This window comes from Haliotis rufescens, unplaced genomic scaffold, assembly GCF_023055435.1.
Source record: "Haliotis rufescens isolate VD_foot unplaced genomic scaffold, xgHalRufe1.0.p SCAF_13, whole genome shotgun sequence".
Taxonomy (NCBI): Eukaryota; Metazoa; Mollusca; class Gastropoda; order Lepetellida; family Haliotidae; genus Haliotis; species Haliotis rufescens.
The window spans coordinates 7,552,027-7,572,026 of record NW_025963813.1 but is presented as its reverse complement, the minus strand read 5'-3'; the positions used below and the strand labels follow the sequence as shown (position 1 = coordinate 7,572,026).

Sequence of the window (20,000 nt, the reverse complement as noted above, 5' to 3'; positions counted from 1 at the left end):
TGTTCTCTTTCCACAACAAAAACACCATGGCTTATGCCCCTTGCAATATGACGTCATTGGTGCCAATTGATAAACATTATGACGTCATCATGCTATGTTAGAGCCGCTTCACGTGGTGTAGGTACAGCTGTGTGATTCTGAGTCACCACTGCGCCGGAGTGTGTCGTAGGCCATGTTGTTTTACCGAAAACTGGTACTTGATATCTTTTGCGTTGAGAATAGACAGGGATCCAGTTGAATTGGCACCAATTACGTCATAATCTAAGGGGGATAACTCAGGCCTGTTTAGCTCGAAAAACGAAGGCCTCATATCGGCATATCATTTTCACACTATTGTGAGCTTCCTACTTTCACTGTGAAAGAAATGAGTGTATATTTTCAAACACAGATACTAATTAATTCTAAAATTGCGTTTTGTTTAGAAAAAGAAAGAAAGTGATTTTTGCGTGTACACTTCCCCTTTAAGGACACTGGAATCCCTTGGGGCGCTATATGGTTCGCAGTCTCTCTCTCCGACGTCATAACGTTTATATTAATGTTTCAATGTACTTGTAAATTCTCGTGTCATAAATTCAAAGTAACCTAAATAATAGAAATCTTATGAATGCTGCTTTAAATATATTTTCCTTTCCGAAAAAAATGTGCAAATAACGACACGATTTGGTTAGATTCGGTATTGAAACTGGACCCTCTGTGTGGAGATATTCAACTACCAGTACATTCTTTCTCGCACGTAGTCGTGAACACATGCAGGGCCAGGTTTAAACTGAAGTCATCATTAAACCAAGCGAATAATATGTAAATATTAAAACATGCATTAGCAATCCTCCATGAACTGCGAAGATGAAGGCGAGAAAATCCATTCCCTAATCATAAGAAATCTCAGCTAAAAGCAGATAAAGAAGATAAACACATTTCAAACAAACAGTTCTTATACATCATGCACTAAAATTGTGATCGCAACATCGATACGCCACAAGAAACGTATCGAAATGCAAAATTTGCAATCATGATATGTATCTTCAGGGCAAATTCAGACGTCGACAGCTCTCGTATACTAGACATGGATTTGATGCTTGTTCATTTCTATTCACACAACTGATCTGAGGCTGATCATATTGCGACTTTAAAAGCTTTGCATTTGTGGTATGATAAAGGGTTTTAGCACCCATTAACAAAACGTTTGATATTCGTCACTGGCCCCCATTGAGCATTCGTGTAATCTATACCCATATATTACCGCCGATAAAAGTGTACTAAACTGAGATGCGGGTCATGCATAATATTATCACGTCTAGTCTCATTAAAATATCGTGATGATTTTTATAGACGCCTGCAGGCTCGAAATGGTTGTTTTGTTGTCTGCAGTTTTATGGGCAATAGTAATAAACGTGCGTTCTGAAGCCACCTCCTTGTCATTGTTATCACATAGTACATGTGATCATCTGTACTCAACCCTGAGGTCGCTACTTCCCATTGAGATTGTGGACATTAGCGAGTGAGGTTGCGTTATGCCGTGTATGAGTGTCAGCTTAAGGTGAGGTGAGGTGAGGTGAAATGGAGTTTAACGTCGCGTTCAAGATTATTGCACTTACTTTGCGACGTGCATGCACGTGTGTGTGTCTGTGTGTGGGTGGAGGGGTGTGGCTGCTTGTACTACTCCGGACTAAAGCTGATTTGATAGGGCTGGACCACTGAGATACCATGTCGCAGTTTAACATGAATACCCCACTCAGACACAGTATACTGACTCCGAGCCAACCAGTCCTTGTTTTAGCCCCTTAATGCCGAGCTCAGACAGGGTAACAACAAGTACCATCTTTTAACGTCTTTTGGTATGATGCGGCCGGGGATCGAACCTGGGCGGTCGGGTAGCCTTGTGGTTATAGCGCTCGCTCGTCATGCCGAAGACCCAGATTCAATTCGACTCGGCCCGAGGCAACAGGGAGTCGGAGCATGTTTTAGTGAAGTCGTTCAAAACCCACTTGACTTATCTGAGTTCAAACTTTATTTTGGTTAATGATAACTCAAATAAAACACAGACACCTAGTTTGACACAGGATACTGATTCTAATATCCACACCATGCCCAAATGTATTGTTAAAACTGAAAACCACAACGCTCTGAGTGCGTTAGTTATTTTAAACCATGAACCATACTTCTGTGATAGTGACCTTCCTAATGGTAATATGTTTACTCCTGAAGCCTGACACGTTAATTATTCACATTGTCCAAAAGTGCTAATACCTCGCTACACGTAAATTTTGGCCAACGTTTCCCGCATAGCGATATGTTGTAGGCCTGTCCCCGTCCCTATCGACAGACAAACTCGCTTTACGGAAATGGGTCAAGGTGTCACCACAGCGAAATACCGTGTTGGGAAATAGGTCTGATAGAGCTAGACTGGTACCCTGCCCTTCGCCTCCTAGCGGCTGCAGGCGAGGAGCGCGAGCGCTCTAGGGCAGGTAAACCAGTCTAGTACAGGACGTGGCTCCCTGTTATGATTGTTGACGAATAACATAAACATATTTTGTGTAATAATTTACCGTTAGGGATGTTTAAAAAAATGTTTTTCATAATTAATATGTATTTCGTTTGTATGCATATCAATATACATACGTGAGACAAAGATGAAGTTTCTTTTAAAAGTTTGGTTACATCTTTCCAACGATTACACATCACCATGTCCCCTGCCCCCGTGTAGTTTTCTCTAACCCATAACAACAGGATCACTATGACCCAGAGGATCAACACGGCACCTGGCGCCGTGCAAAGAAAGTTTGCTTTTCCAAATTTCTATTCTTTATTTTCAGCTGTTTGCCTTACACCTGATTGCGTGGCCACATGTAAGTAGTTGATTTATTGTTGTGTGTTAATCTGTTTCTTTTATGACAATTTCATAGTTATTCTTCTATAGTGACATAAATTGCCCAGTCGCCTGACGCCCGCTTCGCGTTGTGCATGAGGGTAAATCGAAAAGAACGCGGCCTCACGTGGAAATCATTCAGAATCAAAACTGTTCACATATTGTGACATTATGACCTTGACTTCAATACATTTGACCAAGTGCTTTTCCACATGAGAATAAGGTGTAAATCCAATTTCTTACCATCAGCTGGCCGTCTTCTGGGCAGGATGAATCTGAACGCCGACCCCTGTGACAACTTCTACGAATTCGCCTGCGGTTCATGGATGGAAAAGAACATTATCGCTGAAGACAAGTCCGCCAACGACATCTTTAGGAACCTCGGCGACAGTCTGCTCATTAAACTACAAAGTAATGTCGCGGTTGATTCAGTGACCGAACTTGTTTGTAAAGTTTACTAACTTAGTGAATTTCACTGTCAACTCAGATACTAACATGGTAGTTGACTTTACTAATCACCAAACCGGTGGCCCCCGTCACAAACACATACAAAGGCAAGTCAAGTGTTCACCCGAAAAAAAACACGGGAACACATGGTACAAGTCAAAATGGGGAATTGCATCAGACATAATTTTTGTCACTGATGCGTCAAATTTGGAAATGTCCCCACATGTCTACCATAATGCAACTTTTTGAAAGCTTTACTGAGGCCTTGAAGGTTGTAACCTTGATCAAACAATAATAGAAAGAATAGTATGACGCTCTTTGAAATCTTGGCAGAAAGAGCATGCTCGGTTGTATCTCAAAAGCTCTGAAATGTAAACACCAAAGGCTGGAGCTGCTGGAATATTGCTCGACATGAAGGGTAAGTTGACTATTGGAAAGTTGAAATACTATGAAGGAATCAGGACACGGTTGACGATAGGCAGTTCAAGCACTTGTTGGTGACCGTAAGTGCCTCGATGGTCTTGATCTTGACTAAGGAGTTATGATCAACAACGAAACATCGCGCTGCTCATAGTAACACCGAAACTGAAATACACGACAATTCGACCCAAACATCCTGTGTCAGATGTAAGAGGCGACTAAAATAATATCGCTTGCAAATCGCAGTGTGTTCGTTCATCCGGATGTCTTCCACTGATCATCTAGCATAGGATGTTGGGGTCTATTCTGAACGAAAAACAGAGTTGTACATTGGATCTAAATTTGTTTCTACAATTTGCATTGTGTTCCAGGACTGCTCGAAGCACCCCCTGTGGAGGGAGAGTCAACTTCTGTTAAAGAAGCTAAGAAGATGTACGAGTCCTGCATGGACCTAGGTGCGTATACTTATACCTACCTCGTTATGGTCAGCTAGGTAGTTTGTTTGTTTGTTTGTTGTGTAACGCCGCACGCAGCAATATGACGGCGGTCTGTAAATAACAGAGTCTGTACCAGACAATCCAGTGATTGACATCTTGAGCATCGATCCACGCAATTGGGATCGATTACATGCATCAACCAAGTCAGCGAGCCTGACCACCCGATGGGGGGGGTGAGGGGGGGGGGGGGGGGGGGGGGGGGGGTGAGGGTGGCTTGGAGAAAAAGGCAAGGAATGGGCAGCTTCTACTTTTGCAAACACCTCTAGTTATGAACAAGTGGTCCTTCATCTGGCCACATCCATGTTGTCCGAAAGTCAGGTGACGTCAGAATGTGTTAGTATTAAATAGTTATGGTTATAAGCAGACATTAAGACATTGAATTGTGAAGAATCAATGAAAGCCTTCATATAAATGTTCAAATGGTGTCTTTTATCTCTGTTACCATTCTGTCATATCAAAGATTAACTGAAACCCAGAACAAATTCTACAACTTGGACGTAGATAACATATTCTAATGGGGAATACAGGGTTTGTTTCATCTTTGATTTGACTGATTTTATTAAATGTAATCTGCCGGACCAAAGACTCTTGAATATTGTAATTAACTATTGGAACAACAAATTATTATTACAAACGGCAACACGTTACTAGGCTGAAAACAGTCACTGTAAACTTTAGGTTCTAATGATACATCGTATTAAATAAAATATTATCACAATCGAATAATAAATTTCTTGTTTGCTTCATTTGAGCAACAATCAAACATGGTTGTATATTTTCTTTTGCCCGGCACTTTATATTCAACAAAATCAGTCAAATCAAAGATTAAATGAACTCAAAAAATGATTTCAGAACTACCTAGGATTCTAACAGATTCTAATAAGCAAAACGGGGTTTGTGTTTTCAAATGTGCCTTCATTTAGCGCTGACACATACTTTTGGAGAGATGCATTTAACACGGAACATGCTAGATAAATGCTAATATGTCATAATAATATATCCGTTTGGTAATCTGTGAGGAAAACATTTCACCAAATAATTTATTAAAGATGTGTTTGTGCATTTACACTGTTTATACATAGATAAAAATGCAAAGATGCTTAAATCAGTAGGGGTGCACACGACTGCGTACCACCATCCCCACTGGATCCGGTATTTTCAGGGCTGGCTGAATTACGGCTCATGTTCCTTCCTTCGTTCTTGTAGACACCATAGACAAGCGCGGCAAGAAGCCCCTGATCGACTCCCTGCCAGAGTTTGGGGGGTGGCCTGTGCTGTCCCCAGCATGGAACGAGTCAGCCTTTAACCTGGAGGAAACCCTCGTGAAGCTGTCCAACTACAACAACGTCCCCATTATCTACCTGGCTGTCGTCACAGACCCCGCCAACACCACCGTCAGGAAACTGTATGTGAGTTGATACCTGGTTACCACTGTGACAGAAGAACGGTTTGTCGATCGCTTGTGGTCTGCCCAGTCCCTGTTAGCTGACACAGTCAATGTCCCAACTCCCAACACGAGGTGATTTGCAAGTTAAAACGCAGAGGTTAACCCAAAAAACGTACAAAGCTACATTGTGAAATTGATATATGACCACCCAAGTCTAATCTTAGTCTGTCCCTGAACCATATTATTTACCCTTCAGCCCGCCCTTACTGTAATGATATAGCACATAGCGGAGCAAGTCTACATTATCCACAGGTTCAGGTTCTAAATCTTCCATCTCACTCAGGCCCCTTTTTAATTTAAATGGAGTTGTTTGTTTCTTTCAAAATTATATATTTTCAGAGACTAAGCGTTAGTCTAGATTAATGGATAAGAAAATACATCCAATATAATTGGCAAAAAAGCGACAGCACAAAGCGGAACTGATTCTAGAATTAGTGTAAGTGCAGTTCCGAATGTTCAGACTGTCAATGTCTTGGAAGAGGACTGCCTCTATTCTGGAATCCGGAATGTTGTTGGAAGCTGGAAGGAATTCTGTGTTTTCTGATTGGTATCCAATTTGCACTTGGCAAGAGTAAACGACGCAAGTCAGGCCGAAAAGGGCATCGATCGCTCTCCTGTCGCTCTCTAGGTACAGACAGCATTCATGAAATTGTCAGCAATTCCAACGAGCAAGCGTTTGCTTACAAAAGGAGGGGAGGAAACTCCAATCACACTTGTTGCCCAAATCTGGCCGGTTCAGCACTCCAAATTTTACCAGCGCTTCAAACATTTGCTTGCATTGACATTCACTGAAAAAAATTATAACAATTTCTAGCCACTTAACATCTTGTTTCAATTTCTGCACACATCTAGTACGACCAACCGAGTCTAGGATTACCTGGTCGCGAGTATTACTTGAAAGAACGGAACAGCAGTACACTGAAGGCATATGAGGACTACATCATCAGGACTGCCGTGGCGCTGGGGGCGAATCAGGTCGACGCCAGTGATCAGATCCGAGATCTCGTGGACTTCGAGATAGAAATAGCGAATGTGAGTGTTACACTGATTGAAATGAGAATAGAATAGCTGATTTGTGACTGAATGATATGGCTGAATTAAGACAATACAAAACGGCCACTGTCAATACCGACACTCAATAGAATGAGTGAGTGGGTTAAATTGTGTTTCACACTGCTGTATAAGTTATATCACGTGTGTTCCCAATTGATGCAGGTCTTAGACGCTTGCATAGCATCCCCGCACGGCGCCTTAGATGACTGGTCCATCCGTGTCCCCCCTCTTCAATGAAATGGATCTATATTACATGAGTCGAAAAAACAAATGCCATACAATGTGTCAAAGTAGTATCGCGCGTAGGTGTTTCTTTAGTGAGTGAGTGAGTGAGTGAGGAGTGAGTTTGGTTTCTACGCCGCTTTTAGCAATATTCCAGCAATATCACGGCGGGGGACAACAGAAATGGGCTTCACACATTGTACCCATGTTGGGAATCGAACCCGGGTCTTCGGCGTGACGAGAGAACGCTTTACCCACTAGGCTACCCGACCGTCCCAAGGGGCCATGAAATGTCTCTTCGTTATTATTATTATTATTATTATTATTATTATTATTATTATTATTATATTAAAATAAAAAAATGCAACAAAGAGGGTTTGGGTGATCCTGGCACTGTCGGGCTGGTTAGGCTCATTATGGATGATGATGATGCTGATTATTATTTTTTTATTTATTTAGATTACTGTACCACTCTTTGATCGCCTGGACCAGAGCAAGCAGTATAACCCCATGTCCATCGCAGAGATGGCACAGAACTATTCGCAGGTGGGTTTCAACGCTGAATGTGTAGCATACATTTGTGTTGGTTGTGTGAACATTTGTGTTGGTTGTGTGAACGTTTGTGTTGGTTGTGTGAACATTTGTGTTGGTTGTGTGAACATTTGTGTTGGTTGTGTGAACATTTGTGTTGGTTGTGTGAACATTTGTGTTGGTTGTGTGAACATCTGTGTTGGTTGTGTGAACATTTGTGTTGTGTGAACATTTGTGTTGGTTGTGTGAACATTTGTGTTGGTTGTGTGAACATTTGTGTTGGTTGTGTGAATATTTGTATTGGTTGTGTGAACATTTGTGTTGGTTGTGTGAACATTTGTGTTGGTTGTGTGAACATTTGTGTTGGTTGTGTGAACATTTGTGTTGGTTGTGTGAACATCTGTGTTGGTTGTGTGAACATCTGTGTTGGTTGTGTGAACATTTGTGTTGGTTGTGTGAACGTTTGTGTTGGTTGTGTGAACATTTGTGTTGGTTGTGTGAACGTTTGTGTTGGTTGTGTGAACATTTGTGTTGTGTGAACATTTGTGTTGGTTGTGTGAACATTTGTGTTGGTTGTGTGAACATTTGTGTTGGTTGTGTGAATATTTGTGTTGGTTGTGTGAACATTTGTATTGGTTGTGTGAACATTTGTGTTGGTTGTGTGAACATCTGTGTTGGTTGTGTGAACATTTGTGTTGGTTGTGTGAACGTTTGTGTTGGTTGTGTGAACATTTGTGTTGGTTGTGTGAACATCTGTGTTGGTTGTGTGAACATCTGTGTTGGTTGTGTGAACATTTGTGTTGGTTGTGTGAACGTTTGTGTTGGTTGTGTGAACATTTGTGTTGGTTGTGTGAACGTTTGTGTTGGTTGTGTGAACATTTGTGTTGTGTGAACATTTGTGTTGGTTGTGTGAACGTTTGTGTTGGTTGTGTGAACATTTGTGTTGGTTGTGTGAATATTTGTGTTGGTTGTGTGAACATTTGTGTTGGTTGTGTGAACGTTTGTGTTGGTTGTGTGAACATTTGTGTTGGTTGTGTGAACATTTGTGTTGGTTGTGTGAACATTTGTGTTGGTTGTGTGAACATCTGTGTTGGTTGTGTGAACATCTGTGTTGGTTGTGTGAACATTTGTGTTGGTTGTGTGAACATTTGTGTTGGTTGTGTGAACATTTGTGTTGGTTGTGTGAACATTTGTATTGGTTGTGTGAACATTTGTGTTGGTTGTGTGAACGTTTGTGTTGGTTGTGTGAACATTTTTGTTGGTTGTGTGAACATCTGTGTTGGTTGTGTGAACATCTGTGTTGGTTGTGTGAACATTTGTGTTGGTTGTGTGAACGTTTGTGTTGGTTGTGTGAACATTTGTGTTGGTTGTGTGAACATTTGTGTTGGTTGTGTGAACATTTGTGTTGGTTGTGTGAACATCTGTGTTGGTTGTGTGAACATTTGTGTTGGTTGTGTGAACATTTGTGTTGGTTGTGTGAATATTTGTGTTGGTTGTGTGAACATTTGTGTTGGTTGTGTGAACATTTGTGTTGGTTGTGTGAACGTTTGTGTTGGTTGTGTGAACATTTGTGTTGGTTGTGTGAACGTTTGTGTTGGTTGTGTGAACATTTGTGTTGTGTGAACATTTGTGTTGGTTGTGTGAACGTTTGTGTTGGTTGTGTGAACATTTGTGTTGGTTGTGTGAACATTTGTGTTGGTTGTGTGAACATTTGTGTTGGTTGTGTGAACGTTTGTGTTGGTTGTGTGAACATTTGTGTTGGTTGTGTGAACATTTGTGTTGGTTGTGTGAACATTTGTGTTGGTTGTGTGAACATCTGTGTTGGTTGTGTGAACATCTGTGTTGGTTGTGTGAACATTTGTGTTGGTTGTGTGAACATTTGTGTTGGTTGTGTGAACATTTGTATTGGTTGTGTGAACATTTGTGTTGGTTGTGTGAACATTTGTGTTGGTTGTGTGAACATCTGTTTTGGTTGTGTGAACATTTGTGTTGGTTGTGTGAACGTTTGTGTTGGTTGTGTGAACGTTTGTGTTGGTTGTGTGAACATTTTTGTTGGTTGTGTGAACATCTGTGTTGGTTGTGTGAACATCTGTGTTGGTTGTGTGAACATTTGTGTTGGTTGTGTGAACGTTTGTGTTGGTTGTGTGAACATTTGTGTTGGTTGTGTGAACATTTGTGTTGGTTGTGTGAACATCTGTGTTGGTTGTGTGAACATTTGTGTTGGTTGTGTGAACATTTGTGTTGGTTGTGTGAATATTTGTGTTGGTTGTGTGAACATTTGTGTTGGTTGTGTGAACATTTGTGTTGGTTGTGTGAACATCTGTGTTGGTTGTGTGAACGTTTGTGTTGGTTGTGTGAACGTTTGTGTTGGTTGTGTGAACATTTGTGTTGGTTGTGTGAACATTTGTGTTGGTTGTGTGAACATCTGTGTTGGTTGTGTGAACGTTTGTGTTGGTTGTGTGAACATTTGTGTTGGTTGTGTGAACATCTGTGTTGGTTGTGTGAACATCTGTGTTGGTTGTGTGAACATTTGTGTTGGTTGTGTGAACATTTGTGTTGGTTGTGTGAACATTTGTGTTGGTACATGTGGTTTATGAAGTCGCCGTGTAACGTGACACCAGAAGCAGTTGCATATCAGTCGGGTGGAAATAGTGGTGAATATTCAAGGGAGCGCGATGACAATGTGACATCTTTATTACCGGGAGTTCCTAGCGTTATGATTGCCGCATGTTATCTGAAATGTTTCGGTTAATCAACGGAAATATTCCTCGAGCATTGGAGCATGACTTGATAAACTATGCCTTGTACTCGCCCCACACTAAACCAGGGGATTGGCAGCGCACTCGTTGTTTTAGGACAGTCAAACTTGATTACCGCAAAAAAAAGGAATGTTTACCGCTTGCTGCCCCGACGCCCCCTTTTTATGATTTTATTTTCAGGGGAAAAGAAAACACATGGTTTGACAAACAAGTATTTTTTGAAGAAAATCGCGAATAAATGAAGAATTTTTTATTCTTGAAGAGTGAGTGAGTATGGTTTTACGCCGCTTTTAGCAATATTCTAGCAATATCACGGCGGGGGACACCAGAAATGGGCTTCACACATTGTACCCATGTCGGGAATCGAACCCGGGTCTTCGGCGTGCCGAGCGAACGCTTTAACCACTAGGCTACCCGACCGCCCCTTATTCTTGAAGAGCAGAAACATCTGTGTCTAGATTACATTACAAAGACGTAGAAATTGCAAATAATTCTTGGACAGCCACCAGTTTGTCAATTTAATTAATTGAAATGAAATCACTTTGTACATTTAAGATCTGAAATATCACGTCTAATTCAAGTGATATCTTAACATTCTAAACACATCTTTCACATATTTCGTCTTATTTGTTGATCGCCTATAAAATGACTGAAATGATATTTAGGCAATTTACAAAATGCCAAAATGTTTCAGTCATTTTACAATTATTTTTACACATTGACTGAATTTACACATTGACACTAACATATATACGTAGGCTGAAGGATATAATTTCTTATTTACTTGTCATATTTCATGATCAGGAACATTTTTCAAAGGATGCACATATGACTCGACCAAGGAGCAGTTACATGTGCGTCTTCTGTTCAATATTAATGTCTACGGAAGCTAAATGTATGATGAAATTACAGTTTATCTCGAAATAGAAGGTCATGTGAATGTCAGTTTGTGTTTGTATACTACTATCCTTGATAGCACTGCACTATGTAGAGCATATGTATGGAGTTGAGCTACAGTGTTATTTGCCCCGTCAGTTTGACTGGTTGAAACACGTCCGTGACATCATGGCGGAGGAAGGCGTGGACATCAACATCACCGCTGAGGAAGTTGTCATCAACTGGTCCCCACCATACTTTGAGAAGCTCTTCCCCATCCTGGAGAAAACACCCAAGAGGTAAAGTTCGAGTGACGAGTTATTTTTCGTCGCCTATACTAATTTTCCAGACATATACTATTGACAAGAAATTAAAGATCACCCTATTCTTTCATATTACAATAATTCATATGTCATTTAAATGATTAACTGTAGTAATATGAAAGAATACGGTGGTCCTTAACTTCTTTTGCGTAGAATACACCAAAGCGGGGTGAAACCATAAATCAACTTCACACATTCTCACTTGGAGATTCGAACCCTGGTCTTCGGCGTGACGACCCAGCGCCATCACAACAACACTAGATGCACGTTGTAATGTGTGTGTGTGTGTGTCTCTGTGTGTATGTGTGTGTTTGGCAGTGCGTGTATGTGTGTGTGTGGTTATTGTGCTCATCTCTCTCTCTCTCTCTCCCTCTCTCTCCCCTCTTTCCGTGTGTGTGCAGTTAATGTGCTAATCTGTGTGTATGTTTGTTTGAAGGTGTTGTGCTTGTCTGTATGTATGTGTGCGTGAGGTAATTGTGCTAATATTTGGTTCGTGTGCGTGAGATTATTGTGCTAATATTTGGTATGTGTTTGAGAGATTATTGTGCTAATCTGCGTGTATGTGTGTGTAAGGTTATTGTGCTAATCTCTCTGTCTCTCGCTGTGAGTGTTACTGCGCTGATGTGTGTCCAGCTATTATGCTAACCCCCCCCCCCCCCCCCCCCTCTCTCTCTCTCTCTCTCTCTCTCTCTCTCTCTCTGTCTCTCTGTGAGGGTGCTGTCACTGCACTAATGTGTATGCAGTTATTGTGATAACCTGTGTGTGTTTCAGAGTGTTGGCCAACTATGCTATATGGATGCTGATTAAACAGAGAGTGAAGCTACTTGACTCCTCATTCCGAGACAGCATCACTACATTCAACCAGGTAAACATACAGGAGCAGTAATACCAACTGCACAGACGACATATATATCTTATTAACATATTCCTGAAGGATATGGCGCAAGGCATTGCAATGCAAGGGAAACATTAGCACCAACAATGGAGAGCACGGTGTTGGTTACATGTAGTTTACGTGAATATACAATAAAATGTGGGATACAGGCATGCCTGTTTACGTAATATTAGCAAGCAATCATAAGAATCAAGATTATTTAAAAATTGAAACAGTTCACTTTTTTCAAATGAAATAGTTAGTTATAGACCAATGCCATCCAACAACTAGAAATATTTGTCTTTATTTGTCTTCTCTTTTAGTGTAACAGTGCTAGCCTATAGAGATTCCATGCCACAGTTTAATATGGATTCCTAAATCAGACACATACATTCAACTAGAAATATTTGTCTTTATTTGTCTTCTCTTTTAGTGTAACAGTGCTAGCCTATTGAGATTCCATGCCAGTTTAATATGGATTCTCCAATCAGACACATACATTACTAGAAATATTTGTCTTTATTTGTCTTCTCTTTTAGTGGTGAGCTGTTTTATGTGCTGCAAATCGACACTTTTACACTTTTGCACCAACAGGCGTTAAGCGGGACCTCTGCGCAGCCTCCGCGGTGGAAGGTGTGTTCCACGTATGTCAACAGCGCCATGAGCCTGTCTGTGGGCCGTCTCTATGTCGACGCCCATTTTAAGGAAGCAGCTAAATCTGACGTAAGTGGGGCCAGGAAGAAAGTTTGAGAATGAGTGCGTGAGGGTTTGCTCCACGTTAAACGACATTCCATCCCTCACACGTTGTACAAGTGTAAGGAATCGAACCCGCTTCCTCGACAAAATAACTTATACATTATAAATGTCGGAAATCCAGTTTTCATCTTGACGCCATAAGACAACAGATCGAATTTTCGTTTTCATATTCGGCGTGAGCTATATTGGAATATCCGTTCGCTCCGATCATCTCTGAAACTTGAAATATCTGATTCGCTGTGCTGAGTTGCGTCAACAAAACAAACAATATTATTGTACTTCAACGTGCATGCTTATGTGCGTGTAAAGGTGCTTGTACGAGTACTAGTCCATATGCCGGTTTCATGATGCAAGTATAGTACTGTTTGTTTGTTTGTGTGTTTGTTGTTTAAGGCGTACTCAGCAATGTTCCTGCTATATGACATCGGTCTGTATATAATCGAATCTGGAACAGACAATCCAGTGATTTTAACATCATGAACATAAATCCACGCAATTGGGATACGATCAAAAGCTTCAGCCATGACAGCGAGCCTGACCACCCGACCCCGTTAGTCGCCTATTACGACAAGCATGGGTTGCTGAAGACCTATTCTCTACCTTGATCTTCACGTGTCTAGTATAGTACTAACATATACCATGTTACAGTGTAACATGGATGACCCCTTCAGACACATTACACTGACTCCGAGCTGTCCAGTCCTGGTTTTATCCCCGTTATGCCGAGCGCCAGGCAGGGTAACAACAAATACCATCTTTTAATGTCTTTTGGTATTGCTTTGCCTGTGACAGAACCACTGACCTTCCGCTCATGTGGGCAGACACTCTTTCCACAAGATCACGGAGGCGGTATTTTTGTTTGGAAATGCAGATCATATTTTAAGATTTAGATTCGTTTGATATTTCATGAATATATGATTATGATGCCGACAATATTTTCCAATCACAGATGTTGAATATCATCTCCTACTTGAGGTCGTCCTTCAATGCCCTCCTGGAAGAGGCTGTCTGGCTGGATGACACCACCAGAACTGTGGCCAGGGAGAAGGTGAGTGAGTGAGTGAGTGAGTGACTGGTGTTTGTACAGCACCACATCACGTGGTGACATTGAGTCAGCAGAAGCGAAGACACTGGTTTGTCAGTTGTATATCCACGAACGTGGCACCTTCCTTAACGAATCTGGCATTTGAAGCACTTTAAGATGAACAAGTGTTAACATGGTTATCGAATATATCAGCGATTGTTGTATCATATAGAATTATCCAGTTTATCTTTGAAATATCCATTGAACTCCAACGCCCCCCCCCCCCCCCCCCCCCAAAAAAGAAAAAGAAAAGATAAATACAATAAATAAATAAAAAAAAAATTTAAATAAATAAATAAAAAATAATAAATAAATTACAAAAATAAAAATAAAAATAATAATTACAAACAATATAAATAAAGGGATAAATACATATCAAGGACCAATAAACATCTGAAAAAAAAAAAAATATCTAAAATAGAATTATGCCCACCTCCACCTCCATCGATGATGTAATGTTGCAGAAATGTTTTTAATGTTGAAGGCGGAGGTGATGGACGAGAAGATAGGCTATCCAGAGGCCCTGAAGAACAACAGCTACATTGATGATCAATATAAACACGTACGTAACTGTGAACGTCGATGCTTTATTGTATTGACGGTTTTCTGTCCTTCGATACTGTGGGTTTCCGTGTATTGACGTTTTGTTGGGTTTTCAGTCAATCTCATTAAAATCAGATCTTAGTTCTCGCTATCGCTCAACAAAGATCTGAGGACATCCCATTACAGGTCACGTCAGAACGATCTTTCATCCGATCAATCAAAGCGTTGCTTACCAGATCATGAAAGGGACTGTTAGAATGTGTTTTCTAATCATGCAACCTCGAAAAGGTTAACACGGGGTATTCCGAACGACAGTTACGGCCCGTACGACTGATCCCGACAAAATTATCGTCTATCTCTCGGTTTTGTGGGATAAACATTTGAACGGAGGACGCGTTGCGCAGTTCGTAGGAAGCACTGCCATAGAATCTCAACCATATATTATGTTAATCGAGAACTGTGTCAACATATTTTTCAAGCGTAGTCTGAAATGGAAGTCGCTTGGTTGAAAAGCTCCAGAAAGGTGCTTTCTAATTGGCGCTCTGCCATCAGACCACGGAGGATGTCCTTTTTATGATTTAGTGGATTATGAGCTTGTGACATAAACTGCCCGGCAAAAGAAAGTACAGACCCTTGTTTGGTGGTTACTTAAAATGATTGAGTGAGTGAATGAGTTTGTTTAACGCCGCTTTTAACAGTATTCCAGTTATATCACGGCGTGTCGGCTTAATGTGTGAGGAAAGCCCGAAGTGATGCAGGTCTTAGACGTTAACCACTTCGGTGAAACCCACGAGCACGGGTATGGTGCTGACAAACCTAGAAACATAATCGGGGCGAACCGGGTTTCGAATCCACAATCATAGGTTTCTGGCGTGCCCAAGGGACGCAACTCTGCACAGCGAATTGTGTCGCCTAAGACGACTGGGCCTCCCGTGCCCCCTGACTTAAAATGAAACAAACAAGAAAAGGTAATTCGATGGTGATGTATGTGATACGGGTACCATAGTTGTAATTTCAGCCGTTTGCAGCGTTTCGGCGAATGTTTTCAGCAGGGTAACATTTTGATAGCATTTATAATCGTTTAGCCATATCGAATTTTCAAGTGTATATTTTCTTTTGCCCGGCAGTGTATGTCACAAGCGGAGTGTACTGGATTTCATGAGCTGCATGTCCATCTTGACGATTTGAATGGGTAATTTACAACGAGTATTGATCGTGTCTTTTTCAGCATATATTCAACACAAGCCTGTACTTTGAAAACGTCCAGATAGAACTACAGCAGGCCTCAAGAAAACATCTGCGTTCCCTCCGACTCAAAGTAGACAGATCCGAGTAAGTGTGAAAACTCGAATCAGAAAACATGTGCTGTGCTTCGTCAAATATTGAACGGTAGATGTCAGATATATTCTACTCCAAAGAAGTTTTTTAAATCGATATCTGTCGTTATTTCAATTATTTATTTATTTTTCTCGAAATTTCGAGTCTTTTCTCGTTAATTTGATTGTTTTCTCGTAATTTCAATTCATTTCTTAGCGATCCGACTGTCATTAGTCTATTTTAACGTATGGGAGTTTTAATCGTCGTACCGCTAAGATTGTTACGTCATGAACTTTAAATCGTACACCCATAAAAGTACAGTGCGGCGAAAACATTTTTTGGACAGCTTCACGTAAAGTTAAAGCGAACACAATACTGCCTACAATCTGAAAGCCATAAAGATATATGAAATGGATTTGTAAACAGTATAACTTATGTATCACGTAAGAAATTTAAAAAATAAATAATGGAAATCGAGTTCCACTATGACGTCAAAGTCTCCAGGGACTTGTTAATTATAGCAACGAGTTTGCGTGTGCGCAGGCGTTCATGCGCGTGTGTGTGTCTTTAACTGCATGAACATGTCCGGACTAACGCAGGTTTTAAAGCGCTTACCCAGCGAGATACCATGCCGCAGTTTAACATGGATATCCCACTCAGACACAGTATACTGACTCCGAGCCGACCAGTCCTTGTTTTATCCCCTTAATGGCGAGCGCCAGGCAGCGTAACAACAAGTACCATCTTTGATCGTCTTTTGGTATGACACGGCTAGGGGATCGAACCACCGACTTTCCACTTTCCACTAGACCACGGAAGCGGTTACACAGTTATTAACCGTTGTGGTATAACTGTATAAAAAATATTAATGAATGTATAAATAAATAAAAATAAATAAACTGAAAATCAACGAGAATAATGATCTGTGTTGATGCAGATTTTCTGATCATCTATGCTTTTTTCTGTTTTCAGAAAGAAATTTTTTCGGTCATGTTAATCTCCAAACGCTCGGATCCAAAGTCTATAACCAGTGATATCTAATATTCGATATAATATGTTTTTTATGAAACATTAATATGTGTCGAGGGAAAACATTGACATTCGTGTCTTGAAATAAAAAAGAAACCGTTATTTCCGTCTGACAAATAATAAATTGGTCCTCAGTGTGTTGTTTATTATCTATGTTTATTCATCTGTGTTTGTTGTCTTCTATAAGCTGTTTTAATCCTTGTTTATTGGTGCGCCAATGTTTGTTACGTTGCAAGTATGTCCCGAGAGTACGTTAATGTTGTTGCTATGTTTATTGTCTACTGTAGTCAATGTTATTCATCTGGGTTTGTTGTCTGATATTGCTGCTATGTTTATTGTCCAATAGTGCGGTGTTTGTTTATTCATCTGTGTTTGTTGTCTAATATTGTTGCTGTGTTTATTGTCCAATAGTGTGGAGTTTGTTTATTCATCTGTGTTTGTTGTCTGATATTGCTGATATGTTTATTGTCCAAAAGTGTGGAGTTTGTTTATTCATCTATGTTTGTTGTCTGTGTTTTCAGATGGCTAGTGCAACCGGCAGTGATCAATGCTTTCTACAACCCGACATGGAATGAAATAGGTGAGTGAACACATCACGTGTAGCATAAAACACTTTCAAGGATTTTTATGAAATCTAAAACCCGAATCCGAGGGTTTGAAATCTCATAAAATCCCGAGGGGAGTTTTTTTCCACAAATCTGAAACAACATTTATGAACAATATAACGTTTTAATCAAATTTTCAATGAACCATGGGAATCGGGCGTAAAATATCTCTTGCTGGCGAACATGAACTTGGAAAAGAGATTTTCAGAAGCGTTGTGAGTTATCAGCATCATGGTTTGTTTACTAGCTGCGGATACGGAGGTTGCATGCTCGATCCATTGAAATACGTGTGTAAAGAAATATTTGTCATTTGATTTTACCTCGTTCCGCAGATTTCCTTATGTACAGTGTGTTCAAATGCAAAGCAAATCTCCAGCGAGGGACATTCACTCACACGTTACAATATCACCGGAACCTGTACACAAAACACACGGGGATATTGTAACATCCCTTCCCCATACACGAGACTTAACCCGATGGGCGAACAATTGGATTATGTCACTTGAGGTTAATAAATCCTAATTACACCCAAAATGATTCCGAGTCAGAATACGACCCCGGTATAACGACCCCGGTATGACATGACGGTGTGGATCCCTGCACAGGCAAGCCGCACGTCTGTCTGGACTTTGAGTTTGATGGCCCAATACCGTCTTTAGGCGGTGGGATAGCCCCGTAGTTAAAGCGTTAGCTCTTAAAACCGAAGGACCTAGTTCGATTCCCCATACGGGTACCACGAGTGAGACCCGTGATGATCCTGGTTAGAACAGGTCTTCAGCAAGCAATGCTCGTCGTAGGAGGCGACAAACAGGATAGGGTGGTCAGGCTCACTGACTTGTCATCGTATCCCAATTACCTGGATGACGTCAATTACTGGATTGTCCAGACTCGATTATTTACAGACCGTCGTCACATATCTCGCAATACTGCGCAGACAACGGCGTTAAACAATAAACAAACAAACAAACAATGAGTGAAGCCCATCCCTTCTGTAACCCGTCGTGTAATATTAGAATATTGCTAAAAGCGGCGTATAACCAAACAAATTGGACAATACAATTTACACCGCTTTTTAACTGAATCTTGATTCGTTTGCACCCATCTTCCCGAGGCAAGAGAGTTAACCGACTTTAAAAGTCCAGGTTCCACCCTTGCCAAACTCGGCTGGTATTATGGAGTTACAGTTTGGCTGGACTAACGAGTCTATGTATAGTCCAATCAAAATCGCGCAACGAAATCGAAATCCGGTTCGTAAACTGTCATGCAGATTTCGGTCGATTGCAGGATTTGCAAAGCATGTGCACTGCCAACTCGTTGTCAACAGATATTTTTTTAATGTTTTGATGTTTTTAATCAAGGTGCTCACATAATTTGATGCACTTCGCGAAGTAAGACCCGTTTTATCACAATATAGATATGGATTACAGATCAGATCGTCTTGACTGGGCGCCGCTATTTTGTTTTAAACAAATGCAAGTGATACGAGAGGTAGAATCTGATTGGTCTATAGGAGAGGCATAGAAGGGACATAATTCGTAATATCCACTGGTGGCGCTACGATCGGGGCCAGGAATTCCAGACTAGGTCGGCAAGGGTGGAAACTGGACTTTTGTAGTCAGTTAACTCCCTTGCCTCGGGAAGATGTTTGCACCTTACCGTGCTCGTTGCAAATGGTTTCACCAAGGTGGTAATGATAAACATGGCCGGCATGCGTCGCTTTTCTGTTATAGTACGAAAACGGAAATACTGAAATCTTACTAAAACCAGACTTCCTCGCTCACCCATGCCCCGCGAGTGTACCTGTCTCGAGATGTTGAAATGTTTGGAATCCATAATGGTAATCACATTTGTTCCAATTCCAGTATTTCCAGCTGGCATTCTCCAGGAGCCATTCTACAGCGAGAGCCAACCTGGGTAAGACGCTGTGACTATGAGAATCTTGCCTTCATCAGTGAATACGAGATGTATCAGTGTACTTCTAGGGCTGAATGGGTCCTCACTATCCCATGTCTGTAAGACACTGGAGGATTACCTTGAATCCAGTTCCAGTTGGACACAATCAGTCAGTCACCAACCATCCTCATCCATCTCATTATTAAAAATCAGATCTTTTACTCTGATGCGATTGCTAAAGATTCGAGGACACCTCCATAGGAGGTCGTGCCAAATGAACTTTCTAATCTAAGCGTCGACGCTTCTCGTGATGAGTGAACGAAGCGTTTTCTGTATCTCGAAAACGAAGTTTCACTTAAACAGCCAGTTCCGAATGTAAATAATAATAAGAAGAACGCGTCGTTATGTTGTTATTAATATTTTATAAACCCTGGCCTTTCTGAGTGCCATGACATTTT

The 20,000-nt window shown here is 40.9% G+C and overlaps 1 protein-coding gene across 2 annotated transcripts in view; it reads left to right on the top strand.

The window, feature by feature from the left end:
* Window positions 1-20,000, top strand: part of LOC124149290 (neprilysin-1-like) — a 70,796-nt gene that overhangs the window by 17,252 nt on the left and 33,544 nt on the right. For both annotated transcript variants that reach the window (XM_046520778.2, XM_046520779.2), the window contains exons 4-17: window positions 2,814-2,846; window positions 3,116-3,277; window positions 4,105-4,188; window positions 5,437-5,639; window positions 6,530-6,709; window positions 7,412-7,498; window positions 11,278-11,417; window positions 12,213-12,306; window positions 12,910-13,038; window positions 14,021-14,119; window positions 14,640-14,717; window positions 15,927-16,030; window positions 17,566-17,624; window positions 19,512-19,563. In XM_046520778.2, the coding sequence (XP_046376734.1) occupies window positions 2,814-2,846; window positions 3,116-3,277; window positions 4,105-4,188; window positions 5,437-5,639; window positions 6,530-6,709; window positions 7,412-7,498; window positions 11,278-11,417; window positions 12,213-12,306; window positions 12,910-13,038; window positions 14,021-14,119; window positions 14,640-14,717; window positions 15,927-16,030; window positions 17,566-17,624; window positions 19,512-19,563 (1,504 nt within the window). The remainder of the gene's footprint in view (window positions 1-2,813; window positions 2,847-3,115; window positions 3,278-4,104; window positions 4,189-5,436; window positions 5,640-6,529; window positions 6,710-7,411; window positions 7,499-11,277; window positions 11,418-12,212; window positions 12,307-12,909; window positions 13,039-14,020; window positions 14,120-14,639; window positions 14,718-15,926; window positions 16,031-17,565; window positions 17,625-19,511; window positions 19,564-20,000) is intronic.